The 19,785-nt window shown below is 45.8% G+C and overlaps 1 protein-coding gene across 8 annotated transcripts in view; it reads left to right on the top strand.

Annotated features, from left to right (window-relative positions):
* DIP2A (disco interacting protein 2 homolog A) overlaps nt 1–19,785 on the top strand; it is a 241,219-nt gene that overhangs the window by 160,119 nt on the left and 61,315 nt on the right. For 7 of the 8 annotated variants that reach the window (XR_013347437.1, XM_077829458.1, XM_077829453.1 and 4 more), the window contains 7 exons: nt 705–796; nt 3,029–3,139; nt 11,491–11,614; nt 11,934–12,043; nt 13,557–13,659; nt 16,152–16,216; nt 17,764–17,857. Coding sequence is in view for 7 of the 8 variants with exons in the window: in XM_077829458.1 (XP_077685584.1) it covers nt 705–796; nt 3,029–3,139; nt 11,491–11,614; nt 11,934–12,043; nt 13,557–13,659; nt 16,152–16,216; nt 17,764–17,857 (699 nt within the window). In the remaining variant the exon portion in view is untranslated. The remainder of the gene's footprint in view (nt 1–704; nt 797–3,028; nt 3,140–11,490; nt 11,615–11,933; nt 12,044–13,556; nt 13,660–16,151; nt 16,217–17,763; nt 17,858–19,785) is intronic. The other variant, XM_077829455.1, reaches the window with a different exon arrangement.

Here is a 19,785-nt window from a genome sequence, read left to right as displayed (position 1 = left end):
AAGAAGCAATGGGCTTAAATTGCAGCAAGGGAGATTTAGTTAGACATTAGAAAAAACTTTCTAACTGTCAGGGTAGGTCAGCACTAGAACAGTTTACCTGGGGAAGTTGTGGAATCGCTGTTGGTGGTGGTTTTGAAGAGCAGGTTAGACAAACACCTGTCAGGGATGGTTAGATAATACTTAGTCCTACCTCAGTACAGAAGACTGGACTAGATGACCTCTCAAGGTCTCTTCCAGTCCTATGTTTCTATGATTCATTTAATAGGTTACCATCAAAGGGTCATTTTGAGAAATTGCCCTTTGTATGCATCGTCAGCGGAGAGGAAAGTTGACAAGATGCTGCCAGATATTTTAATACTCCAGGCAAAAGTTCTTGGGCTAATTTAGTTGTTAAATTACAATTTGCTGAAAGGCAGTTCTCTTAAGTAGAAGTGATGGAAGCCATAGACCCAGTGAATTAGTTACTCAGTAGTTTTTCATACATAATGGTGTTCGCACAATAAGACAGGCAGTAACTCTATTGTGGATAATTTAAGAGCTTTGAGACACCTTAAAAGCACCTAATTTTCAGAAGGTGCTTGGCATTTGCTTTCTAAAAATCAGCCCCCTTCATGGTGTTCCCAGTTGGGGACCCAAGATCACTAGTCAGTGTTTAAAGTGTAGCCTGTTGCTTTTTTATTCTTATATCTGTGCTCTAATTCTAGGCAAACTCTGGAGCCGGAGCTTGAAGTTAGCATATACACTTCTTAACAAACTAACCAGTAAGAATGAACCACTGCTCAAACCTGGACACAGGGTAGGTAACTACTGGCGTTGCGTTGGAGTAAGACTGGAATAATGTTTAAAACTAGATTTGAAAGGAGCTGTGCGTTTTGGAACTAAAGTTCTATTGGGAATTTTGCCTGTATTATTTTATTTATATGATGTCCAAAAGTTTGCTGGGTGCTGTACTTTCAAATAATAAGACAGGTCCCTGTAACAAAGAGCTTGCAATCTAAACAGATAGCACGGAGCTGGTGTTACCACATGGTAGGGTGGCATGGCTGGAGGTGGGCAGGTGGGGTGGTCACACAAGGCTTAGAAGTTGAAGGACCTTGCTAGTCCCGCTCTTTCCCTCTGCCCTCCCACCTACAGCTTGCTACCCACTGGTCTGTGCTTCCCATAGATGATGGAGCTGTTGCTTCCATTTGAGCGGCTGGGGAACCACACAGGGAGCTTAGTGCTCCAGGTCAGCTCCCCTTTGTGTCATGGACGACGGGGATGGGGAGCTGCTTGGTCAGGCCAACTCTCCACATTCCCACCGTGCTGGTATTTCTCACTGGCTTTGCCTCCTGTCTGAGCCTCATGGAACAAAAGCAGGTCTTCTGGAGAATCCTGAATGAGAGTGAGAGGAGGTTTGTTTGCCATTCTGTTCCTTGCCCCAGAATTCTTGGACACCACATACACACAGCTGTACACTGAACAACACTATTGAAATGGTGTTTATTGCAACAGGGTTTTTGAGTCCTACCTTTGGAATCCTTGTGGTAGGTATGATGTTAAATGAAGTGATTAGATCGTATTAAAATGCTTATTTCAGAATTTATGCTTCGTTTGTACTGAGGCCTTTGGACCTAAAAGTGGCAGTGCTTCAGCAAAAAAACTTCAAAAACAGACTCCAACGAGATACTGCTGAATTGGAATTAATTTGCAAACTGGACACCATTAAATTAGGCTTGAATAAAGACTGGGAGTGGATGGGTCATTACACAAAGTAAAACTATTTCCCCATGTTTAATCCCCACCCCCCCCCACACACCCCCGATCCTCACACGTTCTTGTCAACTGCTGGAAATGGCCCACCTTAATTATCACTACAAAAGGTTCCCTTCCCCCCCCACCCCGCTCTCCTGCTGGTAATAGCTCACCTTACCTGATCACTCTTGTTACAGTGTGTATGGTAATATCCATTGTTTCATGGTCTCTGTGTATATAAAATCTCCCCACTGTATTTTCCACTACATGCATCCGATGAAGTGAGCTGTAGCTCACGAAAGCTTATGCTCAAATAAATTGGTTAGTCTCTAAGGTGCCACATGTCCTCCTGTTCTTTTTGAGGTAGCTTGGTAATTCAGACATGGAGCTGGTGTGGTGATTTCTATTAGACAGCTCTTCGGAAGGACTAATCAGGGACAGTATGTGCTGATGTTCAGGCCCGTAACGTACAATTATTCTCAGTTGCTCAAGCCTTTTAACAGTAGACTTTATACTTGACCCTATTGTACCTGGAGTGTGAATTCTTAGCGCAGACAAAATGTCAAGTCCTGAAGCTACTGGCCTTGATACTAGCAATGCAAAATCAATGTACCTGATGAGGTCATTTTCATTATTTGAAACATCACTATCACGTTTAATTGGCTAATAAATGTAAGGTAGTGCATTTTTTTCCCTAAAATAAGCAGCTTTCTTCATTCCTTTTTTGTATATTTTTTTTCCTTCAGCAAGCATAAAATTCATAATGAATCACAGTAAGCAAAAGGCCAATGTCAGTACAGTCTCTTGCATGTGCTGTGTACAAATTGCTGTATCATTGGTAAGACAGTAAAGACTGAACAAAATTATGGATGAGTTGGACAGTCAGAAATGGCTTTGTCTCAAAAAAGCTTTGTAACGTCAGTGTAATTATTGCTAAATGCAATATTATATTTAGCATTTCTGGAAAAAAATCTGATTGAAGGGACCTTCTTTATAAGGGGTTTGTGGAAATGAACTACATAAAAGTGAACTGCTCTGTGGAATCCTTTGATTCAAGAAGATTGTATTGATTATATAATGTATTCACAAGCAGGGAGATCAGTTTGCTTCATCCAGTGAATATGAAGCTTGTATACCTTCCTAAACAATGATGAATGTGCGTGTGTGCGCTATGGTGATTACCATTGTTTAAATGTCTCCAGTTCTTGTTATGATCCTGAACAATATGTGGGAAATGTATTTTCAAAAAGACTCTCTAAAAGACTTTTACCGGCTTTGCTCAATCTTGTTATAGGTGGCTCTCGTATTTCCTAACAGTGATCCTGTGATGTTTATGGTGGCATTTTATGGGTGCCTCCTAGCAGACCTGGTTCCTGTGCCAATAGAAGTACCACTAACAAGAAAGGTAACTGAGTGTGTCAGCCACATTAGGTAGTGAAAATAATCAGTTTTACAAGAGAATATGGCGGTTCCACAGTGTTGCTTTGAGGTACAATGTGCCACAACTAGGCAGAATAATAAGTGAGTTTTTTTGTGGTTAAGGGGATGTGGATGGATAGTTTTTTATGGCTTCAAGAGTAGAGGGATGTTATAAATCCAAACAGCAGTAGAACTGAAGTGTCTGTCTGCAGAAGAAAGCAGCACAGTGCATGAGCTGAACTGATGGTTGTACTTCTCTCTAAATGTTAGATTTTAATGAATGCTAGTATGTTTGTGGAGCGGAGTTTAATACCTAAACTGGGAAAACCTGCGATATAAATAATTGAACTGCCCCTTTAGTATATATATGCTTGTAGAGATGTTCATGAATTTTTCAAAGTTCTTTTAATGTTGAATGTTATTATGGCAGTGTTAGTCAACACTGTTAACTAAATCTCTAAATATATGTATTTAAACCTAACTAGATTCAAGACTGAGCTTGATAAGTTGTTGGGCGGGAAGGTCTGATGGGACGGCCTGCAATGCCATGTGGCCGATCTGTGACTGCTGGCAGCAAATGTCTCCAGCGGCCAGTGATGGGACATTGGATGGGGAGGGTTCTGAGTTACGACAGAATTCTTTCCCAGGAGTCTGGCCCACATGCTCAGGGTCTACCTGATGGCCACAGTTGGGGTCAGGAAGGAATTTTCCCCTGGGTCAGATTGGCAGAGACCCTGGGGGGGGGGGGGGTTTCACCGTCCTCTGCAGCATGGGGTCATTTGCAGGTTTATACTAGTGTAAATGATGGATTCTCTGAAACTTGAAGTCTTTAAACCATGATTTGAGGACTTTAGTAACTCAGCCAGAGGTTCGGGGTCTGTTACAGGAGTGGGTAGGTGAGGCTCTGTCACCTGCGATGTGCAGGTCAGACTAGATGGTCACGATGGTCCACTCTGGCCTTAAAGTCTATGAGTTTTTAAAAAATTAAGTTATTTTTAAAATTTTTACCTGTTGTGGAAGATTTTACTATTTTGATTAAATGCTTTATCATACAGTAGAAACTCTTGGATTTTCAATTTAGTTCCCATTCCTGCTAATAATTCCCTCAATTAAAATAAATCTAGGTCTAAACTATCTGTGTTGACACCTTATTCCTTTTTTTAACTTTTTTAACTTTCAGTATAAAAGTTTGCAGCACGTTTCTGTCGTATTAACATTTTTTGTATTAGATCAACTTTAACGTTTTAGATTTTTGGTCTGTGACTCAGTTTTACCCTGAGGGTTTCATGAAGCAGATTTCCTAACCTGAGCTGTAAGGTAGACGGGGTCAGTTAATATCAAAAATATTACTTGCATAGATGAATGTCAGCTCAGGACTATGAAAAATAGACCCTTTCCTATAAATGTTGACATGATCCTGGAAAAACTTGTATGTCATGTTTAACACTGTAGCGTAGCATTGGCCTAGTTCTGTAAATGTATTTAGTCTTCTTCATAGCTCCATGATACTGCCTGTCTATCCATTCCATAAGTATGCATTTCTGTGCTTCGCTTGTCCTACAGAAATGCCCTCTCCTTTGTGACTAGAGGTTGTTTTGAGCCATTGTTGAATGTCATCAGCAATATGTTAAAAGCTCTGTACTTTGTAACTATAACATGTTAAAATGTTACTTGTCATAACTCTAAGTACTGTGGATGAAAACAGGCTGTTTGGAGAAAGGCATTTCTAGCGTTTATAGAGGCTACGTTTTCAGCTTGGTAGCAATATAGAACAGCAGTTGATACATATAGGCAGACTAAGGTGGGTCTTCGAGTGATTGCTCATGTGTATTCCACAATAGGTGTGCGTGCTCGCCACGTGCACTGGTGCCGGAAGTTTTTCCCCTAGCAGTACCCGTAGGGGGAGCACCCCAGCGACCCCTGGAGTGGCGCCTCCATGGAGCGGTATAAGGGGAGCTGCGTGCTTCCCCCACCCTCAGTTCCTTCTTACCACCAGTGAAGGTGCATCGGAGCTGTGCTGCTCCAGCTCTGCTGTAGCTCGTCCCCAGAACTTTTCGTTCGTTCAGTGCTAGTACCTATCGTTAGTTCGCTGTTACAGTTAGTTCATTTAATTAGAGTACCCGGGCCAGGGCATGCCCCGCGACCCGGCTTTTAAGGCGTGCAACACTTGTAGGAGATCTAAGTGGTCCACACGCAGACTGTCTATGCTGTTTGGGTGAGACCCATATCAGTGATCGTTACAAAATTTGCAAGTTGTTTAAACCTCGGACTAAGAGAGTGGGCCATTCTCATGGAGTCGGCGCTGACCCCAGCTCCGGCGCGCCGCTCTGAGTCGGCACCAGGCACCACAGCATCGGTGCACAGAGACCTCCCGGTGCCTTCGACTAGTCGGCACCGCTCCCCATCTGTGGGGCATAAGAAGGCTAAGAAAGTACCACCTTCGCAGCAGCACCGAGGTAAACCAAGGGCAGAGACTAGACCGATGTCGGGCAGTCCTCGATCCCCTCTAGGCCTCCAACTCACGTTGAGCGGAGTAGCCCACCACGTAGGACCAGGCCTGTCCGGATGCCGTCCATCCCAGAGGCCCTGCAGGTGGCCAGAGATGTTATGACCATGCCGTAAGCAGGAGCGCCGCCGGTATCGGCCCCCACTCCAGAGGCAAGCCACTGCTGGGTTCTCCACAGTTGCCCCTGGCTCAGTATTGGTCTCGGTCGCAAGAACGTTCCTGACGCCGTTCTCCACCCAGCGACCATTCAGGACTCAGTCCACGTGGCTTGTCCTCGACTCCCACCAGACTGTCTGGTTGGGTACTGTCCGACCGGGACTCCCAGAACCGCTCCATGCCACGGAGCAATTACCAATGGGACCGAAGCAGACGTCACCAGAGGTCCTCGTCTCGCAGGGGTTACCGCAGCCAGTCGCAGCATGGACGTCGTCGCCATTCCCGCTCGGAATCCCACTCCCGGTTCCCGCCGAGGCACTGTCTCTGCAGCCCAGCGCGTAGATCACCAGCACCATGCCGCCATGGGTCCACCCGTCGGAGCAGCAGCTACAGGCGGTACTGGTCCTCCCGGTCCCATGGCAGCGGCAGGTCGTTCATCAGCCTGGTCTCCGCTCATAGTCAGCCTTCCATGGGCCAGGCCAAACAGCCGGGGCCGTTGCTGCCACAGCAGGTGCAGTGGCATCAGGCCCAGTGGCAGCACGGTACCAGTGGGCACCGTGGCCTCTGACGCAGCCCCCGGTGGGGGCCCGATCGGTAGCCAGAGCCTCAGAGGCGCCGTCGGCCTCTCTCTCCAGGCCCCCAACGAGAGGGTCGGTGGAACATACGTCCTTGGCACCGTGCCTGGAGACCGACTAGGTGGTGGACCCTCCGGTGCCAGCAGATACCCAGAGTACTGTACCAGCTTCCTCGCCGGATGAGGCGATAGCAGCCCCAACCCCCTCCATCCCGCAGGAGGACTTTAGGGCCCATCAAGAACTTTTTTAAAACGGGTGGCATTGAGCCTTCAGCTCCAGGCAGAGGAGCTGGAGGAGCCCTCGGACTCCCTGTTCAATGTACTGTCATCTTCGGCACTGGGCAGGGTGGCTTTGCCCCTCCATGAGGGGGTAGCAAGGATTTCAAATACCCTGTGGCAAACGCCGGCTTCCCTGGCCCCCATCTCAAAGAAGGCGGAACACAAGTACTTTGTACCCACCAAGGGGCACGAGTACTTATACACCCACCCGACGCACAACTCCATGGTGGTTGAGTCGGTCAATCACAGGGAGCGGCAGGGCCAACCAGTCCTCACTCCGAAAAATAAAGACTCAAGGACTAAACAAATTGGAGGATTGGGCCAAAAGAAATCTGACGAGGTTCAACAAGGACAAGTGCAGAGTCCTGCACTTAGGACGGAAAAATCCAATGCACCGCTACAGACTAGGGACCGAATGGCTAGGCAGCAGTTCTGCAGAAAAGGACCTAGGGGTGGCAGTGGACGAGAAGCTGGATATGAGTCAACAGTGTGCCCTTGTAGCCAAGAAGGCCAATGGCATTTTGGGATGTATAAGTAGGGGCATTGCCAGGAGACCGAGGGACATGATCGTTCCCCTCTATTCGACATTGGTGAGACCTCATCTGGAGTACTGTGTCCAGTTTTGGGCCCCACACTGCAAGAAGGATGTGGAAAAATTGGAAAGAGTCCAGCGGAGGGCAAGAAAAATGATTAGGGGACTGGAACACATGAGTTATGAGGAGAGGCTGAGGGAACTGGGGATGTTTAGTCTGCGGAAGAGAAGAATGAGGGGGGATTTGATAGCTGCTTTCAACTACCTGAAAGGGGGTTCTAAAGAGGATGGCTCTAGACTGTTCTCAGTGGTAGCATATGACAGAACAAGGAGTAATGGTCTCAAGTTGCAGTGGGGGTGGTTTAGGTTGGATATTAGGAAAAACTTTTTCACTAGGAGGGTGGTGAAACACTGGAATGCGTTACCTAGGGAAGTGGTGGAATCTCCTTCCTTAGAAGTTTTTAAGGTCAGGCTTGACAAAGCCCTGGCTGGGATGGTTTAATTGGGGATTGGTCCTGCTTTGAGCAGGGGGTTGGCCTAGATGACCTCCTGAGGTCCCTTCCAACCCTGATATTCTATGATTCTGTTATTTTATGAAGGAGGCTGGACTCTTTTAGCAGAAAGATTTGTTCATCCTTGAGTTTCCAGTTGTGGGTGGCAAACCACCAGGCTCTCCTGGGCAGATACGAATTCAACTTGTGGGGTTCGCTGCTCAAATTCGAGGACTCCCACCAGGAGCGTGATAAGAAAGAGTTCAAGGCGCTGGTGGAGAAGGGTGCAGCTGCTGCCAGGCTGTCCCAGCAGACGGCGTCAGATGCGGCGGACATGGCAGCTCGATCCATGGCCTCAGCGGTGTCCATGAGAAGGGCGTCGTGGCTCCTGCTGTCCGGCGAGGTGCAATCGGCCATGCAGGATCTCCCGTTTGATGGCAAGGCTCTGTTTACGGAACAAACGGATACACAGCTGCATGGCATGAAGGACTCCCGCACGACCCTGCAGACCCTGAGTCTTTATGTTCCAGCTCCAGCCAAAACTAAGTTTAAGCCGCAGCAGGTCCCTGCTCCGGATGCCCAGCCTAAGTACGAGGCTGCCAATAAAAAGTCGGGAGACTATAAGAGGCGCGCTCAGCGGCAGTCACGGCCTGCCCCGCAGCCTGGGTCCTCCAAGGGCAAGCAGGCAGGGAAAAGGCAGCTTTGATGGGACGCCTGGGTGCACCCTGACAGTTCACGAAGGGAATCCCCCCTCAATAAAGCTTCCTTCTGCAATTGGTTGTGTGCTTTCCTCCCGGAGTGGTTGCAACTAACCTCAGACTGCTGGATCCTCAACACAGTCTCCCGGGGCTAGACGCTGCAATTTGTTTCGCCCCCACCCAACCATCCTCCACCCCCATTCCTTCTGGGGGATCCTTTGCACGAAGCCCTCCTAGAGTAGGAGGTGGGGCGGCTCCTAGACCTGGGAGCAGTGGAAATGGTCCCCGGGGAGTTCAGAGGCAAGGGGTTCTACTCCCGCTATTTCCTTATTCTGAACGCCGAAGGGGGACTCAGGCCCATCCTGGACTTGCGGGATCTGAACCAGTTTATGGTCAAACTCAAGTTTCGCATGGTCTCCCTGGCCTCCATCATCCCCTCCCTGGATCCAGGGGATTGGTACGCTGCCCTGGATCTGCAGGATGCATATTTCCACATCCACATATTTGAGGGGTACAGACGCTTCCTCCATTTCCTGGGGGACAGAATCACTACCAATTTATGGTCCTCCCTTTTGGCCTATCCACTGCCCCAAGGGTGTTCACAAAATGTATGTTGGTGGTGGTAGCCTACCTCAGGTGCTGGGGGGTCCAGATCTTTCCCTACCTGGATGATTGGCTGGTCAAGGGCAGCTCCTGGTCGCAGGTGCAGGATCATGTGACGCTTCTATTGTCCACATGTGCTGCCTTGGGCCTGTTAGTAAACGACACCAAGCCCACGTTAGTCCTGGTCCAGCACATAGTTTATCGGGGCACTCCTAAACGCCTCATCGGCCACGGCTTTCCTCCCGCCAGACAGATTCGAGACCCTAAAAGGCCTCATCGACACGGTCACAAAGTTCCCTGTGACAACAGCCAGAGCGAGCCTCCAGCTCCTGGGTCACATATCGGCATGCACGTATGTGGTCCGCCAGGCTCCGAATGAGGCCCCTCCAGCTTTAGCTGGCCGCGGAGTTCTCCCAGGCCTGGGACAGGTTCTGCTCCGGGGGGGTCTGGGAAAGGGCGGTATCTCCGATGCCTTCCTTCTGTCCTGGTCGGACCAGTTTCTCTGTGCGTTCCCTCTCATCAGCAGGGTCCTGGAGAAAGTAACAATGGACAAGGCCCGGGTTCTCCTGATTGCCCCGGCATGGCCCCGCAGCATTGGTACGGGACCCTCATGGCCTGGCAGTGGCTCTGCCGCAGCCATTGCCGCTCCACCCGGACCTGCTCTCCCAGGACCGGGGCCGCCGCCTCCATCCCAACCTAGCGGCTCGCCACCTCACGGTGTGGCTGCTCAATGGCTAGGCGGGGAGGAGCAGATGTGTTTGGAGGGGGTCTAGCTCTTCTGGAAAGTAGGCGGCCCTCCACAGGCTGCGCCTACGTGGTGAAGTGGTCCTGGTTCTCCAGATGGGCCGCCGAGCAGAGCAGGGTGTTTCCCCGGTGGCCGCCCCGATCCAGCTTATCCTGAACTACCTCCTTCACGTTAGAGCCCAGGGCCTGGCGCCCTTGTTGGTCAGGGTGCACCTGGCGGCCATATCGGCCTTCCATCCGCCGGTGCAGGGACACACGGTGTTCTCACATGCTATGACTAGACAATTCCTTAAGGGATTGGACTGTCTTTTTTCCACGTGCTAGGCCCCCTGTCCCGCCGTGGGACCTGAACTTGGTGTTATCCCGTCTCTCGGGGCCCCCGTTTGAACCTCTGGCCACATGCTCCTAATCTCACCTCTCATGGAAGGTTGCCTTCCTGGTTGCTATCACGTCGGCGAAGCAGGTCTCAGAGTTCAGGGCCCTGACCTCCGAACTCTCATACACGGTTTTTCATAAGGATAAGGTTCAGCTCCGCCCACACCCCGCATTCCTACCTAAGGTGGTCTCTGCCTGTCACTTGGGCCAGGACATTTTCCTGCCTGTCCTCTGCCCCAAGCCGCATGCGTCCAGTGAGGAACGCCGCCTCCACTCGCTCGACATGCGTAGGGTGCTGGCATTCTACCTGGAATGGACTAAGCTGTTCAGGAAGTCCTCTCAACTGTTCATTGCCTCAGCTGAACACATGCAGGATCAGTCGATTTCCACCCAGCGCCTCTCCCATTGGATCACCTCGTGCATTCGCACCTGTTATGATCTGGCGGGCATTCCCCGCCACCCATTGTAAAGGCACACTCGACTCAGGCCCGGGCCTCATCGGCTGCCTTTGTAGCCCAGGTCCCTATCCAGGTTATTTGTAGGGCCGCCACTTGGTCGTTGGTTCACACATTTACCTCGCACTACGCGATTGTCTCCCAAACCAGGGATGACGCCGGGTTCGGCAGGGCTGTACTCTGTCCCAGGGATCTGTGAACTCCTCCCACCTCCAACAGATATAGCTTGGAATCACCTATTGTGGAATACACATGAGCAACCACTCTAAGAAGAAAAGACAGTTACCTTTTTCCGTAACTGGTGTTCTTCAAGATGTGTTGCTCATGTCCATTTGCACACCCCACCCTCCTTCCCCTCTGTCGGAGTTGTCTGGCAAGAAGGAACTGAGGGTGGGGGGAGCACGCAGCTCCCCTGATACCGCACCATGGAGGCACCGCTCCAGGGGTCACAGGGGGCGCTCCCCCATTTCGGGTACTGCTAGGGGGAAGACTTCCGGCACCCGTGCATATGGCGAGCACGCACATCTGTTGTGGAATAGACATGAGCAACACATCTCGAAGAACACCAGTTACAGAAAAGGTAACTGTCTTTTTTCCTGGATTTAGGAACTTACGTTTATTTAAAAATAAGAAAGGAACATCTCTGTTGTGTTGAATTACACATCTCTGAGTTACTCACAAATGAATAGGAGTCACAGGAGATCAAGGATTTGGATAGGCACTCTCATACTGCAGTAATGGGCACCAGAAAACAGGGAGACATTTAAAGCAACTGTACATGTGTGAAGGCTAAGAAATGCGGTGTCTGGAAACACATGATTATTCACATGTAACTTCTTAACGTCTTCTAAGCATGGCAGAATTGCAGAAAACTCTAAGCTTTACTATTTGCATATTTACAATAACATCATGGTTTTTCTACAGGATGCTGGCAGCCAACAGATTGGATTTCTCTTGGGCAGTTGTGGAGTAACGTTAGCTTTGACAACGGACGTTTGTCAAAAAGGCCTTCCGAAAGCTCAAACTGGGGAGGTAGTTACATTCAAAGGTACATTTTTTGTTATCCATTGTTTTTCTGCAGAGCAAAGAACATAGATATTGAATGCTACTGTACAATTACTAGTTTGATTGTGGTTACACATTTCTAACTGTACATCTGAAGGAAGAAGGAAGAGAAATCTGAAAACTGTCTGCCTCTTGTCAAAAGAGTGCTTTGATCAAGCTGTTAATGATTTTCATTCCACATTTCCCCCAGCAGCATGATTCTGGTGCTTTTGCTTAGCTAGTTGTTGCTGTCCCAGAATATTGAAAAACAAAATATTTCTTTGGAAGTGTTTTAATAATTTTCGTCTTGTTTTTAATTTAAGGTTGGCCTCGTCTTGTTTGGTTTGTGATTGATGGAAAGCATCTCGCAAAACCAGCCAAGGACTGGCATCCACAAGTACGGGATGCCAGTGCTGATATCGCTTATATTGAGGTAAACAAATGCAGCATGCTTAGCAAGTACTTACGCTACGGTCACCTGTTCCACAGAGCACTTTATTGTTCTCTTTGTAGTCCTGAGAGATTGTAAATTACTTAATTTTTCAGTGTACAGCAAGAAATTGTCCCAGTCTCTGAATCTTTCACCAGCTAGTTATGATCCCAACATCTGACCGTCAATGTCTTTTTCCTTTCCTTTATATCTGACCTTAAGTGATGCTAGAAAGTATCACTCTGTATCTGACACATGGGTTCCATCATTGATTTCCACTCCTGTACTGAATGTATCCATTCTCTTGCTCTCCCTCTGTCCTTACTGAAAACAGTCAGTGTGTAAATGATTATCTCGCCATGTGATCGGATGTATCATTTTATTTGTAATCCTGTGGCTTGTTCCTTTGGGTAAAATTTTCAGAAGTGCCTAAGTGACTTTTATTCTTGCAATGAGATGTAGGCTCCTAAGTCACCTAGACCATTTGAAATTTTTACCCTGTATCTATATCCTCGTTGTGTGTCTCACATTTACATGGTAAGTTTTCAGTGCATGGACCATGTCTCTCAATCTCTGTAAGGTGTCATGAAAAGTTATGGTGCTATAGATTATACATAAATATTATTTCTCCCCTAAAACTAAGTGCAGTACCTTTCCCCCACACCTTGTTTCCATATAATTAGGAGCATCAGACTGTCACTGTAATGTTGTGCTCTCCTCTTACTCAGTCACCTAGCTTAGAATCTTTTTGCTTTTGTTTTTATAGCAGCAGCCCTCCCCACCCAGTTACGCTCATCTTTGCTTTTGAGGCTTTCACCCAGCCTTTCATTCTGAGTTACCACATTTTCACTTTTAAATTCCCATACCAGGTTGGAAGTGTAAACTTTGCATTATAGAAAACTTAACCATCTTCCTTCCAAGAATCCTGTGACGTACTCAAGGATAGTGTCAGATGCACTCTCGGTATTTATTTGTGTTACAGTAGCACCTGTTGTGCTGGGCACTGTACAAATACGTAGTCAGAGGCAAAGAGTTGACTGCCCCAAAGATTTTACAATGTACATAGACAAGTAATGAACAAAGGGAGGGGAAAGGGATACAATGTCAGCAAAGTGGCAGGGTGGTGATAATCATGTATTGATGGTGTTCCATTTTGGGGGTCACTGGGACAAGTAATTTACAAATGGTAAGGGACAGGGAAACAATCAAAATATGTACAAAAAGAAAAGGAGGCTTGTGGCACCTTAGAGACTAACCAATTTATTTGAGCATGAGCTTTCGTGAGCTACTGCATCCGATGAAGTGAGCTGTAGCTCACGAAAGCTTATGCTCAAATAAATTGGTTAGTCTCTAAGGTGCCACAAGTCCTCCTTTTCTTTTTGCGAATACAGACTAACACGGCTGCTCCTCTAAGTATGTACAGTTTAACATACCGTACACACACAAAGATGCCCCTCAAATTAATCGTCGTTAGTTGGCTAACTTCAATTATTAAACGTAAATTTTCTCTTTTCAGTATAAGACAAGTAAAGAGGGCAGCGCAATGGGCATCACTATATCTCATGCGTCCATGCTGGCCCACTGTCACGCATTGACCCAGTCATGCGGTTACTCAGAAGGTAAGTTCCGTAGAGGTTCTTCAAAAATAATACATATTGATATTTACATTAAGCAAAACATACTGTATCTTATGTTGGGAAAGCATTTTTAGTGCCCTATCTCCAGTCTTAGTGACATTTTTCATTGTTGAAGGAAAGTGCTGTTTACTTGCTTGTAATTGACATGAAATATGAAGAAAAATAAGGAGCCACTTGTAACTTCATCCACAGCATGTATTAAGTAGTTCTAATCTGAGACCCTTGTTAACCTGCTCAGTTGATTGTATGTGTCCATCTCATACCACCTAATTCCACACTGTTGAGAAAAAAAGTCTTCTGTGACCATACGTGTACGTGTTAGCAACATACTAGTTAAAACACAAGTTGAAATAAATAGAACTAATATTTGATTTCTTGGACAATCCAAGTAAATCTTGCAACTCTGAAAGGGTTAATCAGCAACAACTTTTGCTGATCAGGCTGAAGGCTTCACAACAGTGGAAGGATCAATATCTTTATTGTATTATTAATATGTGGCCTGTTTGTTCCCGTGCAGCCGACAGCAGTACGCTCCCAATGGGCATGTGCTGTTGGAGTAACTGCATGTGCAGAAAATCACACCCCAGGAGAACAGCCAATACAGGGGGGGCTAACTGGTCATATTCACAGGGTAGAGTTTTGCCAGCAGTTTCCAATTTTTGATCAGTCTTTAAGCAAAATTATGAATACATGTGCTTCCGCATCAACTTGTAAAAAAAAAAAAAAAAAAAGTTTGTTTTCGTGTAAGACTTGTATAAATTTATTAAATGTAGCCAGTATTATTGGCAATCAGCTTCCCTCCCCCTGAAAGTGTGCTTGCTTTACCCTTTTGTACTTTTAAGACAAAATATGTGAAGTGTACGTAAATAGCAGCTGATAGCTTTATCAATTTGAAAGTAAATATATAGCAGTCACTGCTCAGAATTGCAAAAAAAAAAAAAAAAAAAAAATCCACATTTTAAAATACACCAGTAAACTATGCCCTTTAGTAAGGGGTAGGCAACTGTATTGAAGCTGTTCTCACAAGTTTAGTATTCAATATTTTTAATTATATGTTTATCCAAATAGCAATCTAGTGTCAACATAATGCTTTTTAATTTTCAGAAGAATGTTTGCCTTGAATGAATTAAATTAAGGTTTAAAACAATGCATGTTCAATCTCCTGTCACTTTTTTTCCTGTTAAAAAGGAATTCACAGAATCTTCAATAACAGCCTTTTTAAAAAAAATACCAAGAATGACTCTTAATTACCAGTACATATCTGTTACCAGTTGGAGACTATTAACAGCAGAGTCCCAATCCCCAACCTGCACTTTTGACTTCATGCTCTCTTTTCTCTAGACTAAACTTGTTAAAACCACTTAATCTGTTCATAAATTTTACCTCCTAATCCTTCTATCATCTTTGTCACCTTTATTTGGATTCCCTTCAGTTTCAATGTCATTTTGGCTCAATCTTCCAAGGTGCTGAGCATTCTGGCCCAATTGCAGCAAAATTGTATACCCCCAAGCCTGCCCCGGCTTGCCCCTGTCATCCTCTCCTCACTCCTCTGCAGTCAAGCAAGTCAGGCTGCTTTCTCCTTCTCCACACTGTCCAGGGACCAACCCAGCAGTGGGGGCAGTGAGAGGATAAGAGAGACAGTCTCCTTGCTTTCTGTTCTAGGCCTGGCACCCAGGAGGAAGATTCCATGGTTCAGCATGCTCAGTCCAGTCAATACACTGGAGCTATGTGGGGTTGGAGCATGATCATTGTGGATGGTGTTTTCCAAAAATAATTCTGCCAGCTTCTCTTAAACCTCCGTTGAGCACGTGCAAACTGATTTTCACTTGTAACTTAGCCAAATTTGGGTGAACTTTCTCAGGACACTAAGCCATCCATCTCTGACAGCACGGCAATCCTAATTCCAAGTCCCTGCTCCGAAACATGAAGGGTGCTAGAGTTTCTCAGTGAGACAAATGTCAAAATGAAGAAAGAAAGAAAGAAAGAAAGAAAGAAAGAAAACTAACATGGACAAAACAACATTTTTCTCTAATCACATTCTTTGAAACACACAAACTTTTTTAGCTGAAACTTAAGAGACACACCTGTATTCAGCCTGAGATAAAAACCCAGCATGGAAAAATTTCAGCTCAAACTATTAAAGATTAGCAAAGTTGTAAGCAATCGAAAATAGGGTGTTATAATTGAAAGTGTCAGGGGCCAGGCAACCTTAACTATAGGCATCACTGCTTGTGTCATCTGTAACAAATGATGATACAAGGACAATTGTAACAAGTAACTTAAGATGCTGTAGACTTTAGCAGACTGTGTACACATAATAGGAGCATGGTAATGTGACTTTGGCTTATTCCTTTTCTGAAAGTCTTACAAATTTCACAGCTCCTTTGGGAGATACACCATGCTTCTCAAATGTTCTAAAGGTTTGGCCACTGTGGTGGTCAGCAAATGTAACCAAAGTGTTCATCCACTTTCAGCTGAAACGTTAACAAATGTGCTGGATTTCAAAAGGGAAGCTGGTCTGTGGCACGGAGTTTTAACAGTGAGTGTTTGAATACATTCAATAATGAAGAATTGTATTATTTGTATTATCATAGTGTCTCGGCGCCCAGTCATGGACCAGGGCCCCGTTGTGCTAGGTGCTGTACAAAAAACAGGAGAAAAAGACCTTTCCTGTCCCAAAGCACTTACAATCTAAATGTCAGGCAAGAGACAGCAGGTGGATAGACACAGACAGACGAGTGCAAGGAGACAGCACTGGGGAGCGGGACAGTCCATGGTCTCTGTACACCAACAGCTTAGCTGCTGTCAATTTTTTTGCAGGCCTCACAGCAAAGGAGGGTTTTGAGAAGTATTTTGAAGGTGGAGAGTAGGACTAGTTTTGTGGATGGTTACAAGGAGCTTCCTTAAGTGTGAGGGGCAGCATGGGAGAAAGCATGATGGTGCCTGTTTGAACATGTAACAAACAAGCAGTGGAGGCTGGCATTCTGGGCCATTCAGAAATGGGAGCTGACTTGTTGATACGGAGTGAGATGATAGGGTGGAGATTGGTTGTGAAGGGCCTTGAAAGTGAAGACAAGAAGTTTGTTTGGCATGATAGAGAAGCGGCAGCCAGTGAAGAGATGCAAAGAAAGAGAAGACGTGGTCAAAGCGATAAGCTAGGGAAACAATCGTCTCAGCAGCATTCTGAATGGATGTGAGTGAGGCGAGATTGCATTTGTCAAGGACAGAGAAGGATGGTTGTAGTAACCAAGATGCAAGATGATGAGATCTTGGACACAAGGTTTAGCTGTGTGGATGGATCTTAAAGATGTTATGCAGAAATAATCTGCATGACAGTCCCAGCTTGGATGTGAGGACCTAGAGAGACGTGTGGGTCACAGATGGCTCACAGGTTACGGGCCTGAGTGACAGGTAGAATAATGGTATTGTCCACATCGATCGAGAAAGGAAATAGTGGGGAGGGCCTTGGGGAGGAAGATTAAAGAGCTGCGTTTTAGCCATGTTGTGGTTGAGCTGATGGCTAGAAATTCACAAAGAGATGTCAGACCGGCTGAATTTTTGTTTGGACAGGAGACAGATCTGGAGTAGAGAGGTAGATGTGTGAACTGTCCATATAGAGATGGTAGTTGAATTTCTGTTTGCAGATGGGATTGCCAGAGGAAAAAAGTTTTAGAGAAGAGGACCTAGGACAGAGCCCTGTGAAATCTGGAGTGGGGGCATTGAGGAAGATCCTTCAAAGGACACACTGAAGGATCGATTAGAGAGGTAGGAGGAGAACAAGAAGAGGACAGTCATAGAAAGCAAGGGAGGACAAGATTTTAAGAAGAGTATGTTGGAGGATAGGGTTTCTCTGGTATTTTGATATCCGAATGAATGAACAAACTACATCAAGGCTTCAAATGACACTTGCTGATATATAGTGATAAATAGATTTAGGCACATAGGAAATGTTGTTTGTTTGGATATATGCATTTATCCTGCTTGCGTGGTGTTAGATGGCACTGAACATGTGCTGCAGCTGTGATATTTTAAATGTATCCGTGTAGTTCATTTACCCTTTGAGACATTTGAACGTTTAACTTACAGAGCGTAATGAACAGAATGCACGTTGTCAGTATCCCCTATGCATTAATGAAGGTTAATCCGCTTTCCTGGATACAGAAAGTCTGCTCATACAAAGGTAATCTGAAAGTACTTTGACTTGATCCATCCATCCCCTAATGAGCCAAAACAAAGACATTGTGAAGTGTGTTACTGCTGAAATGGGCCAGCTAAGCAAAATTAGAGAAAAACCTAAAACTTCAAAGAGGCGAGAAAAACCTGTTAGTGTACGATTAGATGCCACTGCTATCTTATCACAGCTGATTTTTTTGTCACTGCGTCCAACTGATGTTTGAGCCTTCCGAGCCTCAGACTTCACTGATACTGCTATTACGTTTTTCTTCAGTGCTGATGTATTTCTGCTGATGCAGATGCACTGAGGAATGAAGAACAAGCCCACCCTTTTGCCTCTTCCCTCTCGGGATGCTGTGTGTGGGAGGGAGAGAAGGTATCCATGCCATGAGAAAGAGCATATTTCTTCAGCTCAGTAGTACTCGGAATGATAGTGACTATTCAACTTCTACAATTAAGACAGCCTGGAGGTACTGAAACAACAAGGATTCCGGTGGCACCTTAAAGACTAACAGATTTATTTGGGCATAAGCTTTCGTGGGTAAAAAACACACTTCTTCAGATGCATGGAGTGAAAATTACAGATGCAGGCATTATTATACTGACACATGAAGAGAAGCACATAGCACAGTGTAGGTATCGCGTTAGGTCGATGAAAGCTGTCACTCAGCGGAGTGATTTTTTTCACAACCCTGAGCAACATAAGTTACATGGACATAAACAGCAGCGTAGGCCAGGTCCTGTAGCATTTTAGTCATAAAAGCTCTTCGGCAACATTACAGTTCAGGATTGCAAATCACCAGGTGCTGATGTCAAAATATGATCACCTGAATTATGAGAAGTTCAGTGCTTGTATTGACCATTTACCACTGGAACACCAAGATTAGTTTAGTGCCAGAAGAAAGGGGGTTCAGCTCTTGGCAAAGATGTCTTTGCAGGCTTCACTTGATGTGGCCGACACCACAGTAGTGACAAGATGAGCTTCTTGGTGTCAGTTGTCTAGTTTCCCGTGGGAGGTACAATTGAATGGCCACGAGCTCTTTGTGGACTCCACAGATGATTTACTCAATACCCTAAAAAGAAAAGGAGGACTTGTGGCATCTTGGAGACTAACAAATGTATTTGAGCATAAGCTTTCGTGAGCTACAGCTCACTCCATTGGATGCATTCAATGGAAAATACAGTGGGGAGATTTATATACACAGAGAACATGAAACAATGGGTGTTACCATCTGAATTTTTCATATACCCATTGTTTCATGTTCTCTGTGTATATATCGGATGCATACAGTGGGGAGATTTTAAAGTGAGCTGTAGCTCACAGAAGCTTATGCTCAAATAAATTTGTTAGCCTCTAAGGTGCCACAAGTACTCCTTTTCTTTTTGCAAATACAGACTAACACAGCTGCTACTCTGAAACCTGTCAATACTCTAAAGGACTCTAGGGCTACACTTAGATCCTTGGGGATATACATACCTGCAAATAAAACGAAACTCAGAGGTCTCAGTCAGTACAAAGATACCGTCCTGCTCAATTTTTTACCTTTCATAGACCATCTGAACCACCAGCTGAGAGGCTGAGCTTTTCTAAAAAGGAAATCATTACCTCAGCTGCTTCATTCCTACCATCAACATCTTCCAAATGCCACTTTTGACGTTTGGTCAAGAGTCTGAACCACTGAATAGTCAGGATTTCTTGACTGCACCATTCCATCCCTTTTCTCAGTTTGGACACTCTCCCTCTATACCAACATGTGTGGCAGCCTATAACATCAGACAATGGAGGCCATTACTTCTGGTTATACAATCCAGTTTACCTCCAGTTGGTCTCCCCTTTCCCATCCCTCTTTAGAGACCCCTCTCACAATCAGTTGCTGAGACAGGAGATCACCTTGCTCCTAAGTCTAGGGGCCATAGAACCAGTTCCACTTCAAC

Source organism: Eretmochelys imbricata, chromosome 11, assembly GCF_965152235.1.
Source record: "Eretmochelys imbricata isolate rEreImb1 chromosome 11, rEreImb1.hap1, whole genome shotgun sequence".
Lineage (NCBI taxonomy): Eukaryota > Metazoa > Chordata > Testudines > Cheloniidae > Eretmochelys > Eretmochelys imbricata.
Note: the sequence above shows the minus strand (reverse complement) of the source record. Positions and strands in the feature narration are given on the sequence as shown.